General features: G+C 46.6%; 2 protein-coding genes across 2 annotated transcripts in view; both read right to left on the bottom strand.

Moving 5' to 3' along the window:
- Positions 1-12,974, bottom strand: part of LOC117508888 (neurogenic locus notch homolog protein 4-like) — a 33,281-nt gene extending 20,307 nt beyond the window's left edge. Inside the window, exons 1-2 of the mRNA XM_034168730.1 lie at positions 12,839-12,974; positions 11,348-11,538 (exon numbers count right to left, since the gene is read on the bottom strand). Of these exons, the coding sequence (XP_034024621.1) occupies positions 11,348-11,538; positions 12,839-12,974 (327 nt within the window). The remainder of the gene's footprint in view (positions 1-11,347; positions 11,539-12,838) is intronic.
- A 4,549-nt stretch (positions 12,975-17,523) lies between these two features.
- The window catches only part of LOC117508887 (multiple epidermal growth factor-like domains protein 6), a 44,244-nt gene continuing 42,089 nt past the window's right edge, over positions 17,524-19,678 (bottom strand). Inside the window, exons 19-20 of the mRNA XM_034168729.1 lie at positions 17,729-17,877; positions 17,524-17,644 (exon numbers count right to left, since the gene is read on the bottom strand). Coding sequence (XP_034024620.1) covers positions 17,524-17,644; positions 17,729-17,877 — 270 coding nt within the window. The remainder of the gene's footprint in view (positions 17,645-17,728; positions 17,878-19,678) is intronic.

Genomic DNA, 19,678 nt, shown 5'->3' with positions numbered 1-19,678 from the left:
ATAACCCGTAAGTTGGAGAGGAAATGGCGTCTCACTAATTTAGAAGATCTTCACTTAGCCTGGAAAAAGAGTCTGTTGCTCTATAAAAAAGCCCTCCGTAAAGCTAGGACATCTTTCTACTCATCACTAATTGAAGAAAATAAGAACAACCCCAGGTTTCTTTTCAGCACTGTAGCCAGGCTGACAAAGAGTCAGAGCTCTATTGAGCTGAGTATTCCATTAACTTTAACTAGTAATGACTTCATGACTTTCTTTGCTAACAAAATTTTAACTATTAGAGAAAAAATTACTCATAACCATCCCAAAGACGTATCGTTATCTTTGGCTGCTTTCAGTGATGCCGGTATTTGGTTAGACTCTTTCTCTCCGATTGTTCTGTCTGAGTTATTTTCATTAGTTACTTCCTCCAAACCATCAACATGTTTGTTAGACCCCATTCCTACCAGGCTGCTCAAGGAAGCCCTACCATTATTTAATGCTTCGATCTTAAATATGATCAATCTATCTTGTTAGTTGGCTATGTACCACAGGCTTTTAAGGTGGCAGTAATTAAACCATTACTTAAAAAGCCATCACTTGACCCAGCTATCTTAGCTAATTATAGGCCAATCTCCAACCTTCCTTTTCTCTCAAAAATTCTTGAATGGGTAGTTGTAAAACAGCTAACTGATCATCTGCAGAGGAATGGTCTATTTGAAGAGTTTCAGTCAGGTTTTAGAATTCATCATAGTACAGAAACAGCATTAGTGAAGGTTACAAATGATCTTCTTATGGCCTCGGACAGTGGACTCATCTCTGTGCTTGTTCTGTTAGACCTCAGTGCTGCTTTTGATACTGTTGACCATAAAATTTTATTACAGAGATTAGAGCATGCCATAGGTATTAAAGGCACTGCGCTGCGGTGGTTTGAATCATATTTGTCTAATAGATTACAATTTGTTCATGTAAATGGGGAATCTTCTTCACAGACTAAAGTTAATTATGGAGTTCCACAAGGTTCTGTGCTAGGACCAATTTTATTCACTTTATACATGCTTCCCTTAGGCAGTATTATTAGACGGTATTGCTTAAATTTTCATTGTTACGCAGATGCTACCCAGCTTTATCTATCCATGAAGCCAGAGGACACCACCAATTAGCTAAACTGCAGGATTGTCTTACAGACATAAAGACATGGATGACCTCTAATTTCCTGCTTTTAAACTCAGATAAAACTGAAGTTATTGTACTTGGCCCCACAAATCTTAGAAACATGGTGTCTAACCAGATCCTTACTCTGGATGGCATTACCCTGACCTCTAGTAATACTGTGAGAAATCTTGGAGTCATTTTTGATCAGGATATGTCATTCAAAGCGCATATTAAACAAATATGTAGGACTGCTTTTTGCATTTACGCAATATCTCTAAAATCAGAAAGGTCTTGTCTCAGAGTGATGCTGAAAAACTAATTCATGCATTTATTTCCTCTAGGCTGGACTATTGTAATTCATTATTATCAGGTTGTCCTAAAAGTTCCCTAAAAAGCCTTCAGTTAATTCAAAATGCTGCAGCTAGAGTACTGACGGGGACTAGAAGGAGAGAGCATATCTCACCCATATTGGCCTCTCTTCACTGGCTTCCTGTTAATTCTAGAATAGAATTTAAAATTCTTCTTCTTACTTATAGGTTTGAATAATCAGGTCCCATCTTATCTTAGGGACCTCGTAGTACCATATCACCCCAATAGAGTGCTTCGCTCTCAGACGGCAGGCTTACTTGTAGTTCCTAGGGTTTGTAAGAGTAGAATGGGAGGCAGAGCCTTCAGCTTTCAGGCTCCTCTCCTGTGGAACCACTCCCAATTCAGATCAGGGAGACAGACACCCTCTCTACTTTAAGATTAGGCTTAAAACTTTCCTTTTGCTAAAGCTTATAGTTAGGGCTGGATCAGGTGACCCTGAACCATCCCTTAGTTATGCTGGTATAGACGTAGACTGCTGGGGGGTTCCCATGATGCACTGTTTCTTTCTCTTTTTGCTCTGTATGCACCACTCTGCATTTAATCATTAGTGATCGATCTCTGCTCCCCTCCACAGCATGTCTTTTCCTGGTTCGCTCCCTCAGCCCCAACCAGTCCCAGCAGAAGACTGCCCCTCCCTGAGCCTGGTTCTGCTGGAGGTTTCTTCCTGTTAAAAGGGAGTTTTTTCCTTCCCACTGTAGCCAGTGCTTGCTCACAGGGGGTCGTTTTGACCGTTGGGGTGTTACATAATTATTGTATGGCCTTGCCTTACAATATAAAGCGCCTTGGGGCAACTGTTTGTTGTGATTTGGCGCTATATAAAAAAAAAAATTGATTGATTGATTGATTGATGTGCTGGGGGGGAGCCGACACTCTGGCATGCCACACTCGGCAACTTCAGAGTCTGGGGCACTTAGACAAATTTCCATCCACCTCGACAGTGGTGGTCTGCAGACTGTTTTCGTGATGATAGTACAAATGGCCACACATTTCTAAGTGCCATGCGAGCGGTGTTAGATGTTGTTGTTAGATGTTAGATGCACGTGTCAGCAAGATCTGGCCGACACCTGTCGCGAGAGAGTTCGATGGGTTTGCACAGCGCACACTCTGTCTTTCAGCCGCTGGTGTCCACAAATAGTTGTAGCAACAGGGGTACGAGGCGTTGGAGAGAGCTCCGAAATTACACGTTTTGCACACGGTTCCTGCTTCATGGCCACTTTCTGCACAAATCAACCAAATTCGCACTATATGTAAAGGAGCCCATAAGAAAACACTGAATTTTTTTTTATTTATTATTACTTTACTTTATTTTTTGCAGAACTGATCCGCTATGTTGTCTTCAGAGATATGATCACAGCCTACTGGCAGAGGAATATATGGGAATACCTAGGATATGTACGAATTTGACTGAAAAATACATATGAATATGTGATTTGCTTTGTTCCGTGTTTTACAACCCCAATTCCAATGAAGCTGGGACGTTGTGTGAAATGTAAATAAAAATCAGAATACAATGACTTGCAAAACCTCTTCAACCTATATTGAATTGAATACACCACAAGACAAGATATTTAATGTTCAAACTGATAAACTTTTTTGTTTTTGGGCAATATTTGCTCATTTTGAAATGGATGCCTGCAACACGTTTCAAAAAAGTTGGGACGGGGCAACAAAAAACTGGGAAAGTTGATGAATGCTCAAGAAACACCTAATTGGAAACAGGTGTCATGATTGGGTATATGAGGAGTATGCTCGTATGCTCATAAGGAGTATGCTTTTGGGTATGCTCGTAAAAGGCGCATCCCAAAAGGCTCAGCCGGTCACAAGCAAAGATGGGGCAAGGATCACCACTTTGTGAACAACTGTGTGAAAAAATAGTCCAACAGTTTAAGAATAATGTTTCTCAATGTTCAATTACAAGGAATTTAGGGATTCCATCATCTACAGTGCATAATGTAATCAGAAGATTCAGAGAATCTGGTGAACTTTCTACACGTAAGCGGCAAGGCCGAAAACCGTCATTGAATGCCTGTGACCTTCGATCCCTCAGGCGGCACTGCATTAAAAACCGACATCATTGTGTAAAGGATCTTTACCGCGTGGGCTCAGGAACACTTCAGAAAACCATTGTCCAGTTAACACAGTTCGTTGCTACATCTACAAGTGCAAGTTAAAACTCTACCATGCAAAGCGAAAGCCATGCATCAACAACATCCAGAAACACCGCCGCCTTCTCTGGGCCGGAGCTCATTTGAAATGGACAGATGCAAAGTGGAAAAATGTTCTGTGGTCTGAGTCCCATTTCAAATTGTTTTTGGAAATTAGGGACGTCATGTCCTCCAGACAAAAGAGGAAAAAGACCATCCAGATTGTTACCAGCGCAAAGTTCAAAAGCCAGCATCTGTGATGGTATGGGGTTGTGTTCGTGCCCATGGCATGGGCAACTTACACATCGGTGATGGCACCATCAGTGCTGAAAGGTTCATCCAGGTTTTGGAGCAACACATGCTGCCATCTAGGCGACATCTTTTTCAGGGACGTCCCTGCTTATTTCAGCAAGACAATGCCAAACCACATTCTGCACGTGTTACAACAGTGTGGCTTCGTAGTAAAAGAGTGCGGGTACTAGACTGGCCTGCCTGCAGTCTAGACCTGTCACCCATTGAAGATGTGTGGTGCATTATGAAGCGCAGAATACGACAACGGAGACCCCGGACAAGTCGTACATCAAGCAAGAATGGGAAAGAATTCCGCCTACAAAAACTTCAACAATTAGTGTCCTCAGTTCCCAAACGCTTATTGAGTGTTGTTAGAAGGAAAGATGATGTAACACAGTGGTAACATACCACTGTCCCAGCTTTTTTGAAACATGTTGCAGGCATCCATTTCAAAAATGAGCAAATATTTACACAAAAACAATAAAGTTTATCAGTTTGAACATTAAATATCTTGTCTTTGTGTTGTATTCAATTGAATATAGGTTGAAGAGATTTGCAAATCACTGTATTCTGTTTTTATTTACATTTTACACAAGGTCCCAACTTCATTGGAACTGGGGTTGTACAACGTTTTAGTGAGAGTAAAACTATTTCAAATTTATCTGCACATTGTTTTTTTCCTTAAATGTGAAACAAAACATTAAACCTAACTGGAACCATTTTCGTGTATATTTGTAAAAAGGAGATCAGTATTTAGGCTGAGTGTGTTTGTGTGGGCCGCTGAAGAGGAGGTACTGCTGGCCCACCACCACCAGAGGGCGCCCTGCCTGGAGTGCGGGCTCCAGGCACCAGAGGGCGCTGCCGCATCATGGGAGTAGCCTGGGTGACAGCTGTCACCCATCACCAGACACAGCTGTTCCACTCAGCACAGAGGTATATCAGGAGGACGCGTCTCCACCTCAGTGCCGAGATATCGCCTAAGACTAAGGTAGTATTCTCTGCATTATATATCGCATAACCAGCTAAACCCGTTAAAACCTTTTCAGGACTGGTGACTACAGATAGCTTCATTGTTTGGATAAGTACTCACCTTCCTGCTGTTCTTTGACAAGAGGTGGAGGCGGCTTCTCCCCTCTCCGTTACTGGGTGCGTCATCCACGCCTGTGTGTTGTTGCTCTCTCCTCCTGCCAGCAGTACCGGATCCGACGAGCGGAGGCAGTGGCCACCTGGGAATTCGGGACTTGGCGGTTCCAGTATTTCCAGGGTTCGGTGGCAGAGGAGATCTGGGTGGGTTCCGGTTCGACTGAGACGGACGTCTCCTACCTTTGAGCATGCCCACACGACACCAGCGGATTCGACCCCAAATTGTGTTTGTTATATTAATTGTGCTTGTTTCACAGAAGTAAAATCTTGTTATTTACCTTCTCCATTGTCCGTCATTGCGCCCCCTGTTGTGGGTCCGTGTTCCTACACTTTCACAACAGGATATCTCGGCCGCAGCGTCATGGATCCCGAGGGGCGTCAACCGGCTGTTGAACGGCCAATGGAAGACCAAGGCGCGGCGGAGGCTTCGGAGGGGTAATCGGTGAGTTGCAGCGGATCCTCACCGCTTTCACCTCTCGGATCGATTTAATGACCGAGCAGCACGTTCTCCTAAACCGCAGGGTGTAGGCTCTCGCCGCACAAGGGAGGCACGCCCTTTGGGCGCCGCTGCGGCTCTCCCTCCCGAGGACCCTGCGCGCGAAAGTGACGTTCCACTGGGTCGTTCAACGGTCCCTCCCTCCGTCCCCTGAAGCATACATAAGCCCTCCAGAACCGTACGGAGGCTGTGTGGAGACTGCGCGGACTTTCTTATTGCAGTGTTCGCATCGTCTTCGCTCAGCGTCCCGTGATGTACGCGACTGATGCTAGCAAAGTAGCTTATGTGATAAATCTGCTTCGCGGGGAGGCACGCGCTTGGGCTACAGCGCTCCTGGGAGCAGAACTCACGGCTCCTTCATACATACGATGGGTTTGTACGGGAGCTCAGAACGGTGTTCGATCATCCCAACAGAGGGAGAGTCCGCTTCAATAACCGCACTACTGTCCATACGACAGGGGCGTCGGAGCGCAGCTGCCTATGCAGTCCGCCTTCCGCATCGCGGCGGCGAGATCCGGCTGGAATAGCACTGCCCTCCGCGCTGCCTTTGTAAACGGACTGTCTCTGGTCCTAAAGAGCACCTGGTGGCTAAGGACGAACCGCGGGATTTAGATGGCTCATCGATCTAGTCATACGACTCCGACAACCGGTTAAAAGAACGCCGTCGGGAACGAGGCGAAGGGCGTGGCCAGGCACGCGTCGTCCTCTCCCTTCCGGGTCCGATCGAGCTCCGCCCTCCCCACGCTCCTCTGTCTCTGCGCTCCGTGCGCCTATGGCTCCCCCTGCTGACGAAGCTATGGACACGAGCAGGGCAACATTAGGGCACCTGGAGCACAAAGGAGGCGGGCCCACGAGCTTGTTATGTTTGTGGCTCGAGTGAGCATCTCGCAAACGACTGCCCCGAGCGGTTAAACCTCCACGCCCGCCCCTAGAGACTGGCCAGGGGTGGGCCAAAACATTCACGTGGGACACACCCACATTGCTACACGACTCCCAGTCACATCCTTTATGAGGATTAACCCTGAAGGCCCCAGCACTGGTGGACACGGGCTCTGAAGGGAATCTGCTTGACAGTAGATGGGCCAGGGATAGGGCTCCCTCTGGGGCTCTTACCTCGCCTGTGCAGGTTCGGGCCGCTAGATGGCTCCCTACTCCCACCAATCACACTAAGACACCTCCAGTAACTCTGGTGGTGTCAGGTAACCACCGGGAGGTGATCGAGTTCTTCGTGACTCAGGCCACCTCCCGTGTGGTTTTGGGGTTTCCATGGATGCTAAAGCACAATCCCCGGATCGATTGGCCGTCCGGGGTAGTGGTTCAGTGGAGCGAAACCTGCCATCGGGAGTGTCTAGGTTCCTCGGTTCCTCCCGGCTCCCAAGCTAAGGAGGAGGTCCGAGTCCCGCCCAATCTGAAGGCGGTGCCAGCGGAGTACCATGACCTCGCTGACGTGGTTCAGCAAGGGATCTGGCTCCACGCTTCCTCCCCACCGCCCGTACGATTGTGCCATTGATTTGGTTCCAGGCAGTGAGTTTCCGTCCAGTAGGCTGTACAACCTCTCACGGCCGGAGCGTGAATCAATGGAGACCTACATCCGGGACTCATTAGCTGCCGGGTTGATCCGGAATTCCACCTCTCCGATGGGTGCTGGTTTCTTTTTTGTGGTAAAAAGGATGGCGGGCTTCGTCCATGCATTGACTATAGGGGGTTGAACGAAATCACGGTCGCAATCGATACCCGTTGCCCTTGTTGGATTCGGTGTTCACCCCTTGCATGGAGCCAATATCTTCACCAAACTTGATCTTAGGAATGCGTATCATTTGGTTCGGATCCGGAAGGGAGATGAATGGAAGACGGCATTTACACACCCGTTGGGTCATTTTGAGTACCTGGTCATGCCGTTCGGTCTCACTAACGCTCCCGCGACCTTCCAAGCGTTGGTAAACGATGTCCTGCGGGACTTCCTGCACCGGTTCGTCTTCGTGTATCTGGACGATATACCTCATCTTTCCCCGGATCCTGAGACTCATGTCCGCATGTCCGTCAGGTTCTGCAGCGTTGTTGGAGAACCGCCTGTTTTGTGAAGGGCGAGAAGTGTGAGTTCCACCGCACTTCTTTGTCCTTCCTGGGGTTTATAATCGCCTCTAACTCCGTCGCCCCGGACCCGGCCAAGGGTGCGGCGGTGAGAGATTGGCCCCAACCTACAAGCCGTAGGAAGCTGCAACAGTTCCTCGGTTTTGCTAATTTCTACAGGAGGTTCATCAAGGGCTATAGTCAGGTAGTTAGCCCCCTGACAGCCCTGACCTCTCAAAAGTTCCCTTCACCTGGTCGGATCGGTGCGAGGGCCGCGTTCAAGGAGTTGAAACGGCGCTTCTCATCTGCACCAGTTCTGGTGCAGGGCCCGATCCTAGCCGCCAGTTAGTGGTTGAAGTGGATGCCTCGGACTCAGGGATAGGAGCGGGGCTCTCCCAGAGCGGGAAGACCGATAAGGTCCTTCACCCGTGTGCCTATTTTTCCTAAGCAGGTTGACCCCCGCTGAACGGAACTATGACGTCGGCAATCGGGAACTCCTTGCTGTGAAAGAGGCCCTCGAAGAGTGGAGACATCTGTTGGAGGGAACAGCCGTGCCATTCACGGTTTTCACTGACCATCGGAACCTGGAGTATATCAGGACCGCCAAGCGGCTGAACCCCAGGCAAGCCCGCTGGTCACTGTTCTTGGCCGTTTGACTTCCGGATTACCTACCGTCCCGGGAACCAAGAATCAGAGATCGGATGCATTGTCCCGGGTGCACGAAGATGAGGTCAAAACGGAACCGTCGGATCCCCCGATCCCATCATCCCGGAGTCCGCTATCGTGGCCGCCCTCACCTGGACGTGGAGAAGACCGTCCGGGAGGCCCTGACCCGTGTCCCGGACCCGGAAACGGACCAAAAAACAGACTATACGTCCCACCAGAGGCTAGGGCTGCAGTCCTGGACTTCTGTCACGGTTCTAAGCTCTCCTGTCACCCAGGGGTGCGAAGGACGTGGCAGTCGTCCGGCAACGCTTCTGGTGGGCATCCTGGAGGCCGACGTCCGGGACTACGTCCAGGCCTGTACCACCTGCGCCAGGGGCAAGGCGACCACAGGAAGACCTCAGGCAGCTACAGCCACTGCCGTGCCTCATCGCCCCTGGTCCCACATCGGCCTGGACTTCGTCACGGGTCTTCCGCGTCCCAGGGAAACACCGTCATCTTCACGATAGTGGACGTTTCTCCAAGGCGGCCACTTCGTGGCCCTCCCGAAGCTCCTACGGCCCAGGAGACAGCGGACTCTGGTCCACACGTCGTCCGTCTGCATGGCATACCATCAGACATCGTCTCGATCGCGGTCCCCAGTTCACCTCACACGTTGGAGGAGCTTCTGGGAACTGGGGGCCACGGTCAGCTCTCGTCTGGGTACACCCCCAGACCAACGGGCAGGCAGAGCGGGCGAATCAAGAACTGGAGCAGACACTTCGCTGTGTGACAGCCGCGCACCCGACGGCTGGAGTACCCACCTGGCCTGGATCGAGTACGCCCACAACAGCCAAGTGTCATCAGCCACCGGCCTCTCCCGTTTGAGGTGTGCTTGGGGTATCAGCCCCCTTGTTTCCGGTGGTTGAGGGAGAGGTCGGTGTGCCCTCGGTCCAGGCCCACCTAGGAAGTGCCGTGGTGTGGCGTGCCGCCCGCTCTGCCTTGTTGCAGGCCCGGGAGAGGGCGAAGAAACATGCAGACGGCGACGAGCCCCGGCCCCCAAGTATCGTCCTGGGCAGGAGGTCTGGTTGTCCACCAAGGACATTCCTCTACAGGTCGACTCACCAAAACTCCAGGAACGGTACTCGGACCGTATAAGATCCTCAAGGTCGTCAACCCCGCCGCAGTGAGGCTCCAGCTTCGGCCTCACTGCTGATACATCCAGTTTTCATGTTTCCCGGATTAAGCCCTTCACACCTCACCCCTCTGCACCCCGGGTCGGCGCGCCTCCTGCCCGGATCATTGATGGAGCGCCGGCTTGGACTGTCCGCCGGCTCCTTGATGTCCGGCGGATGGGCCGGGGTTTTCAGTATCGGTGGACTGGGAGGGGTACGGACCCGAGGAGCGCTCCGGGTGAAGAAGGGTTTCATCCTGGACCCGGCCTCCTGGCCGACTTCTACGTCGCCATCCGGACAAGCCCGGTCGTGCGCCAGGAGGCGCCGTTGGGGGGGGGTCTGTTGTGTGGGCCGCTGAAGAGGAGGTACTGCTGGCCCACCACCACCAGAGGGCGCCCTGCCTGGAGTGCGGGCTCCAGGCACCAGAGGGCGCTGCCGCATCATGGGAGTAGCCTGGGTGACAGCTGTCACCCATCACCAGACACAGCTGTTCCACTCAGCACAGAGGTATATCAGGAGGACGGCGTCTCCACCTCAGTGCCGAGATATCGCCTAAGACTAAGGTAGTATTCTCTGCATTTATATATCGCATAACCAGCTAAAACCCGTAAACCTTTTCAGGACTGGTGATACAGATAGCTTCATTGTTTGGATAAGTACTCACCTTCCTGCTGTTCTTTGACAAGAGGTGGAGGCGGCTTCTCCCCTCTCCGTTACTGGGTGCGGTCATCCACGCCTGTGTGTTGTTGCGCTCTCCTGCCAGCAGTACCGGATCCGACGAGCGGAGGCAGTGGCCACCTGGGAATTCGGGACTTGGCGGTTCCAGTATTTCCAGGGTTCGGTGGCAGAGGAGATCTGGGTGGTTCCGGTTCGACTGAGACGGACGTCTCCTACCTTCGAGCCTGCCCACACGACAACCAGCGGATTCGACCCCAAATTGTGTTTTATATTAATTGTGCTTGTTCAGTAGTAAATCTGTTATTTACCTTCTCCATTGTCCGTTCATTGCGCCCCCTGTTGTGGGTCCGTGTTCCTACACTTTCACAACAGAGGCCCTTTTTAGTCTCGTATCTTATCATTACTTTGCTGCTGCTGCTGCTATGTATTTACATCTTTAATGTCCAGTTTTTATGCTCATCTGGGTAAATCCTTGCTTTGTTGTTTTTAATTGGGGGAGGAAATGAAGCAGTTGTGTTGTTGTGTTGCAAATGTGGTAAATCTGAATTAATTGCTGGACATAAATACAAAACAATCTCAGAGAGAGAAATATGTTACGTGCTGAGATCACACATTCAGAGTAACACACACATAGAAAGGGAAGAGAGAGTCACACTTCACTCGCACAACAAAGCTGTTTTTCAGAGTGTGGATTAATACTACCTGAGGACAGACTATCGGTGTGTGAGATCCTGGAGTGTGACAATAATGCCTGGATGGACATAAATACATGTCTCGCCACTGTGACCGAGAGTGTGGTTCTTGAATTGGCCCGCCTGGCAAGGGTAGGTGTACGGGTATCCAGTCCCACGGGGGCAGTAGTGCCCATCTGGACATGACCCAGTCTGAAGCCACACAATATATGAGATAACTGGTATTATATTAGAGTTTTTCACACATTTTTTTATTTTGAGTGGTTACACATTTTACCGGTCTCGTAAGAGGGCCCGAGGCTTCTCAGAGTAACAGTATTCCCACTGGGACACTGGACACACTCACTGACATCACGCAGACCAGGAAATTCACCGTAGGTACCATTGGGGCATGGCACAGGATGGGATCCTATGTGGGGGGAATCAAAAACTACTGTTTTTATCATAATACACCAACAATGTGTATTACTTTTGAAAAATGTTTAATTGAAGCATCTGTCGATATCTCTAACTCACTATGCCTCCTCCGGGGCAGTAGAAGCCTTGAGGGCAGAGGGTGGCTGAGCGCTGAGGGTCTCTGGCTAAGCCCTGAGAGCACAGAAAGCCTGTGGGGCACACCATGATGCTCAGCATGGCCTCCTCACTGGTGGTTTCGTTGCTGCAGTAGTGGCACTGCAGGCACGGAGAACACTCGGCAGAACCTTCATCTACACACAGCAGGACAGGAGGAAGATTCAATGGCTGAAGCTAAAGATAACAACAAGCACGGAGGAGGGCCACATTCAAAGACAGACTGAAAACCCCCAGGGCAACAAACATCTGACTGGGAAAGTGGTGGGAAAAAAACACTAATGACAGCAAAGGATGAGCTTCTAATAATGTATTCAACTGGTACTCAGGCTGACAGAACATAGACAATGAATAATGTTAGACAATACCTCTGTGTGTGGGATGGGAACCTAAAAATAGGAGAATGCTTTAAGGAAGGACAAGCCGAAAAAAATCAGCTTTGCTATCTGATGATTCTATCAGTGGACCATGTTTAGACCAGGCCCTGTAGTGTGGATATGTTGGGGCCGCATCCCTCCACCTCCAATGAATTTCAATAGCTGCACCATAACTGCGCTAATTGATATTAAACATTCAAAAAACTTGTTTTCACACTTGATTTCTAATCACCATTAACATTTTCTAATTTGGTGAGTCTCAAAGTGGTGACCCCCGTGTGCTGTGAGTACCTCAGCTAGACCATACTGGTCTGTATTTAAATAAAATCAACAAATGAATATTTGCTTTTTCAATCATGTAATAAAGTTTAAAATTGCCCAGCTTTGGTTTATTTTTAAACTGTCCTCAGAAGTCAAAGCATGTTTATATATGGAAATAATTCTTCATCTGATGAATCGATCAGTTTGTCAAAAAGGTTTGGGTGGGCCCAGATGATTTCAAATTTCAAAGTGGGCCCCAATGCTCTAAAGCTTAGGGATGGATGATCTAACTGATGGGGATTCTTCAGGTTTCATTGCACCTGGGAGATATTATTACGGCCCCATCACACAAACACGACTGAAGCCGACTAGTGCACGAAGGAGGAATTGCATGCCATTTGCGAAAAAAACGGAGCCGCCTCAAACGTCTCGTACACCTGTCACCACAACCGTTCGCGCACACCAGCGGCTGAAAGAGCGAATGCCCTGCATGTGCTCATTCGATCCCCCTTCGGCAGGTGTCAGCCAAATTCCAGGTGTCCACACACAAACATCTAATACCGCTCACTGGACACTTAGAACAAGGGGCTATTCGCACTCCTGGTACAAGAGTAGACAGGAGCTGACCACATTCAAGCTGTCTGTGAAAATTGTCAAAGTGCCCCAGATTATGGCATCGCCAAGCAACACACATGTGGCGTGCCAGGTGTCGGCTTTCCCTCAAACATGTGGTCTGCGTGTGTATCACACGTGTCACTGCAGAATTTCCCTACATTGTAATAATTAAAACACATATCACATATGCAGCGATCACTGCTCGCTGGACACGCCATGCTGGCTGATATGTTCATGACGCAAGAGCCCAGCTCTTCATGAGATGGGAGCCGACTCTTCATGAGACGGGAGCTGGCCGGCTCTTCATGAAACGAGTGCATCAAGTAATTCATATAAAACATGAAAGAGAGAACAGTAATCCACATCATTTCATTACTCCTGGTGTACGTCTTGATGGAGGATAAATCTGCTCTTTATAACAGGAATTAAGTATTATAAATTGTGGTGTTTTATAAATTTTTCCCTCCGCTGCTGTGTGCACGACTTTCCATGTGCTCCCATGTTTGTGCGTGTGAACACTAGCATGCACAAAACCGTCACCGCGGTATCGTGCATGCCTGTCCAACCGTGCATTCCTCCCGACAGCAGGTGGAACTTTTCATGCTTTCCCATGTCGTTTTTGTTTGTGGATTTTATTTCGGTTTCTGCATCTTTCGTGTTATGCGTGAAGGTGCCCTAATGGGCTGAATAAACAATCAAGTGGTCAGTTGATTGACTTCATAACACTTGCGTGATAATACAAGATAAGTTTCCCCCAAACCCCAATTATTTTGTTTGCTTTGGCATGCTAACAGAACTAAAAGTCATTGTCGAGGGACCAGAAGGAGGTGAAATTGGAAAGTACAAATGTGACAATCCAACATTCAGAAAGAGTGAAGGAGGACAGCCCACCTCCAACCTGGATATGTCCTATTTTTCTGCATATCAACTGTTCTGTTTGTAAGTTTTACCAATTTCCATTTGCTTTCAAGTTCTGTCAGAAGGGTAACTGTTCAAATTTTTTTTCTCCCTTTATTTTACAAAACACATATAGCACAATCATACAACATGACAGAAACACAAATAAATAAAGGGATACAGAAAGTATATGGAGGAATGTGCATGTGTGTAGAGTGTGTGTGCACAGAGAAAGTACACGAGTGTTATTTCACAACAAATTTAACATCTGGGAGAATAAACAATTAATAACAGATCATAAATGTGCAGAAATAGGGACAAACAATAACAGGCCCTGGCAACAAATATAAATAAAGATAAAGGCAAGAGGACAAAGACAACATGACAACATAAAACGAAACGCAATAACGAGCACTGGCAACAACGGTAATATAAAGAAATAAATGCAAGAGGATAATAACCATATAACATAAAACAATACAGACATGATACACAAGGAGGTATATATACATATACATACATGTACACAGACATACATACATACATACTACCACACACACCACACACACACAACACACACATATATATATATATATACATATACACATACACTCAACAAAAAATATAAACGCAACACTTTTGGTTTTGCTCCCATTCTGTATGAGATCAACTCAAAGATCTAAAACTTTTTCCACATACACAATATCACCATTTCCATCAAATATTGTTCACAAACCAGTCTAAATCTGTGATAGTGAGCATTCTCTTTGCTGAGATCCATCCCACCTCACAGGTGTGCCATATCAAGATGCTGATTAGACACCATGATTAGTGCACAGGTGTGCCTTAGACTGTCCACAATAAAAGGCCACTCTGAAAGGTGCAGTTTTGTTTATTGGGGGGGGGGGGGGGATACCAGTCAGTATCTGGTGTGACCACCATTGCCTCATGCAGTGCAACACATCTCCTTCGCATAGAGTTGATCAGGTTGTCAATTGTGGCCTGTGGAATGTTGGTCCACTCCTCTTCAATGGCTGTGCGAAGTTGCTGGATATTGGCAGGAACTGGTACACGCTGTCGTATACGCCGGTCCAGAGCATCCCAAACATGCTCAATGGGTGACATGTCCGGTGAGTATGCCGGCCATGCAAGAACTGGGACATTTTCAGGTTCCAAGAATTGTGTACAGATCCTTGCAACATGGGGCCGTGCATTATCCTGCTGCAACATGAGGTGATGTTCTTGGATGTTTGGCACAACAATGGGCCTCAGGATATCGTCACGGATCTCTGTGCATTCAAAATGCCATTAATAAAATGCACCTGTGTTCTTCGTCCATAACAGATGCCTGCCCATACCATAACCCACCGCCACCATGGGCCACTCGATCCACAACATTGACATCAAAAACCGCTCACCCACACGACGCCACACACGCTGTTCATCTTCTGAACAGTGTGAACCGGGATTCATCCGTGAAGAGAACACCTCTCCAACGTGCCAAACGCCAGCGAATGTGAGCATTTGCCCACTCAAATTGGTTACAACGACGAACTGGAGTCAGGTCGAGACCCCGATGAGGACGACAAGCATGCAGATGAGCTTCCCTGAGATGGTTTCTGACAGTTGTGCGAAATTCTTTGGTTATGCAAACCGATTGTTTCAGCAGCTGTCCGAGTGGCTGGTCTCAGACAATCTTGGAGGTGAATATGCTGGATGTGGAGGTCCTGGGCTGGTGTGGTTACACGTGGTCTGCGGTTGTGAGGCTGGTTGGATGTACTGCCAAATTCTCTGAAACGCCTTTGGAGACGGCTTATGGTAGAGAAATGAATATTCAATACACGAGCAACAGCTCTGGTTGACATTCCTGCTGTCAGCATGCCAACTGCACGCTCCCTCAAATTTTGCGACATCTGTGGCATTGTGCTGTGTGATAAAACTGCACCTTTCAGAGTGGTCTTTTATTGTGGGCAGTCTAAGGCACACTGTGCACTAATCATGGTGTCTAATCAGCATCTTGATATGGCACACCTGTGAGGTGGGATGGATTATCTCAGCAAAGGATAAGTGCTCACTATCACAGATTTAGACTGGTTTGTGAACAATATTTGAGGGAAATGGTGATATTGTGTATGTGGAAAAAGTTTTAGATCTTGAGTCATCTCATACAAAATGGGAGCAAAACCAAAAGTGGGTGTTTTATTTTTTGTTGAAAAATATATCTGTGTATATTAATAGCAATAATCATAACATCAATCCGTACCACAGCAACAACAACAATGATTAAACAACCTTTCAAAATAGTGTGACATTGATTACTGCGTTGTATCTGACCCATTCTTTTTTTTTTGTCTGTGTGTGGGTCTCATCTTGTATGGTGCATTAAAAACATTGTGGAATGTAGTGCATTAAAAACAAACAGACCGGATCCTTGAATGTGCAGTGTTTATTTTTAATTATCTTTAATGTATATATATTAAATATATATTAATTTAACCTGTCCTTTTGTTGTTGTCACTATTAGTATTCATGCAGCCGTTAATCATATAAGTAATCGTAAAATTTTCGTGAAAAACTGAGGAAGGATATATACATACATACATACATATACATATACACATACACACTAAGATATATCATATAAAAATAATTATTAGAATATTATCAATAATTAATATTATCAATAATGAATATATAATAGCCTAAAATAAAAAAAATATATATATACATACACATACATACACATACATACATACACATACACCCAACACCCATATAATATATATATATAATATATATATATATATTATATATATATACACACATACATACACATACAACTGGTGTGAGGTTATGAGAGAAAAGTTATTAATATTTACCAGATGCCAGTGGGTTCTGTGAGGGGGGTAGAGGCGAGTGTGCTGTCAAGAGTGACATGGTTTTGATTTTTTTTTTTTTCTCTTCCCTTCCCCTCCCTTTTCCTTCCCTTTCCCTTTCCTTTCCTTTCCCTCCTTCCTTTTCTTTCTTCTTCCCTCCTCCCGAAAGTGGGAGGGTTGGGATTCTGCTGAGTCATTGTAGGGAGGTGAAGAATATTGCAGTGTGATGCATTGTGATGCAGAAGTCTGTGAGAAGATTTCTCCAATAATTGATGTTTATACGGTTTCGTGTTTTCCAGTTCATGAGGATAGTTTTCTTGGCGATGGTTAGAGCTATGAGGACCAGTTTGAAATCTATAGTTTTTGGTAATTACTGAAGTGTCCCCTAGCAAGCAGAGTGCGGGAGATAATGGGATGTGGCAGTCAGCAGGATGAAAGTGCCTGTGTAACCTGTTCCCAGAAGTGTTGATGGGGGTGCAGTGCCATGTTGCATGAATGTATGTGTCTGCAGTTCTCTGTGCAGCCTTTTGCTCTGTATGCACCACTCTGCATTTATCATTAGTGATTGATCTCTGCTCCCCTCCGCAGCATGTCTTTTTCCTGGTTCTCTCCCTCAGCCCCAACCAGTCCCAGCAGAAGACTGCCCCTCCCTGAGCCTGGTTCTGCTGGAGGTTTCTTCCTGTTAAAAGGGAGTTTTTCCTTCCTACTGTCGCCAAGTGCTTGCTCACAGGGGGTCGTTTTGACCGTTGGGGTTTTTACGTAATTATTGTATGGCCTTGCCTTATAATATAAAGCGCCTTGGGGCAACTGTTTGTTGTGATTTGGCGCTATATAAATAAAATTGATTGATTGATTGATTTGTTTTTGCAAGAAATTATACACAAATGAACAGTTGTCTGATTGATACATTTTCTGCCGCTTATCTGGATTATGAAGGTATTTTTTTCTTTTTTTGCCAATTAACACCCCTAAATCCTACGTATTGAAGCTTTATCTGTTTGTCCTTCTACTTTATGTGTAATACTGGAGAACAAGATAAGGTAACATACCGGTTGGAAAGTGCCGAGAGGACACGGTTCTTCCTTGACTGCTCCTTTCAAGGTATATAACCCTCCTCTGCCTCATTCTGAACAGGTGAAGGTGAGCCTCCAGTACAATAGTAACCAGGGAAACAGGGCCCAGAGGGTGATGTGTTGTTGGAACCTAAGCAATAGAAACTGACAGGCAGAGGCACACAGTGGAAAGCCTTGGATTTCTCTCAAAATTAGTATTACTCATAAAAACAACAACAAAAAAATCACCCTGGTGGACAGGTGATGCACTCCTGAAGGCTGCGGAGGCCAGTACTGCTGCTGAAGGTTCCGGCGGGACAGGGGAGGGGGGAAGATGATGCGTGTGGGCAGTAACTTCCAGGTGGACATAATCCTCCTGTAAGCCCATCAGATGGAGTCTGAACACAGACACGATACACGAGACAAACTAACATGAAGCAAATACATCCTTTGAATGGCCATTAAAAATAACAACATGATGTTTCTGCAAGTATTCCGTATCTTATCGTAAAGTTATGCCATACACTTAAGCTACACGGTGCAGGATTTAAGGGTGTTTATTAGCAGAAATGAAACAAAGCATTCATAACCATCTGTTCATTGTGTATAATTACCAAGCCCAAACCTCCGGTCATCAAAAGTGAAATTGCAATTCCTTGAATGGCTGCTTGAGATTGGCTATAGAAGCAGGCAGGTTACGATAGGAGCCATGGTAAAACGTTTTAAACTGGTATAAGGGGGAAAAAAAAAACCTGATTTGGTCTTTGTAGCTACTTTCTCCTCCTTGACAACAATTGGGGGGTGAAAGTATTTATACACAGCAAGTAAAGTAACTACACTCAACAAAAATATAAACACAACACTTTTGGTTTTGCTCCCATTTTGTATGAGATGAACTCAAAGATCTAAAACTTTTTCCACATATACAATATCACCATTTCCCTCAATATTGTTCACAAACCAGTCTAAATCTGTGATAGTGAGCACTTCTCCTTTGCTGAGATAATCCATCCCACCTCACAGGTGTGCCATATCAAGATGCTGATTAGACACCATGATTAGTGCACAGGTGTGCCTTAGACTGTCCACAATAAAAGGCCACTCTGAAAGGTGCAGTTTTATCACACAACACAATGCCACAGATGTCGCAAGATTTGAGGAGTGTGCAATTGGCATGCTGACAGCAGGAATGTCAACCAGAGCTGTTGCTCGTGTATTGAATGTTCATTTCTCTACCATAAGCCGTCTCCAAAGGCGTTTCAGAGAATTTGGCAGTACATCCAACCAGCCTCACAACCGCAGACCACGTGTAACCACACCAGCCCAGGACCTCCAAATCCAGCATGTTCACCTCCAAGATTGTCTGAGACCAGCCACTCGGACAGCTGCTGGAACAATCGGTTTGCATAACCAAAGAATTTCTGCACAAACTGTCAGAACCCGTCTCAGGGAAGCTCATCTGCATGCTCGTCGTCCTCATCGGGGTCTTGACCTGACTCCAGTTCGTCGTCGTAACCGACTTGAGTGGGCAAATGCTCACATTCGCTGCCGTTTGGCACGTTGGAGAGGTGTTCTCTTCACGGATGATGCGAAGGAGATGTGTTGCACTGCATGAGGCAAATGGTGGTCACACCAGATACTGACTGGTATCCCCCCCCAATAAAACAAAACTGCACCTTTCAGAGTGTCCTTTTATTGTGGGCAGTCTAAGGCACACCTGTGCACTAATCATGGTGTCTAATCAGCATCTTGATATGGCACACCTGTGAGGTGGGATGGATTATCTCAGCAAAGGAGAAGTGCTCACTATCACAGATTTCGACTGGTTTGTGAACAATATTTGAGGGAAATGGTGATATTGTGTATGTGGAAAAAGTTTTAGATCTTTGAGTTCATCTCATACAAAATGGGAGCAAAACCAAAAGTGTTGCGTTTATATTTTTGTTGAGTATATGTTACATAGTTACTTTAGTTTTTTTCAGTAACTATATTTATAAAAGTTCTATTAACATTAAATTTTTACCAGATATTGGTAACAACCCATAAAATCTATCAGCTGTAATAACTTGTCTTGCTGTATGATTAATTGTCCTAAGATGTCTGGCTACAGTATTTCCATCGAGTGAAATTTTTGTGATTTTTTATTTTGTATGCAAACGGCATTAACACTTTGAGCAGCTATCGGTTGCTTAATGATGT

Source organism: Thalassophryne amazonica, chromosome 4 (assembly GCF_902500255.1).
Source record: "Thalassophryne amazonica chromosome 4, fThaAma1.1, whole genome shotgun sequence".
In the NCBI taxonomy this organism is placed as follows: domain Eukaryota; kingdom Metazoa; phylum Chordata; class Actinopteri; order Batrachoidiformes; family Batrachoididae; genus Thalassophryne; species Thalassophryne amazonica.
This window is presented reverse-complemented; position numbering and strand designations above follow the sequence as displayed.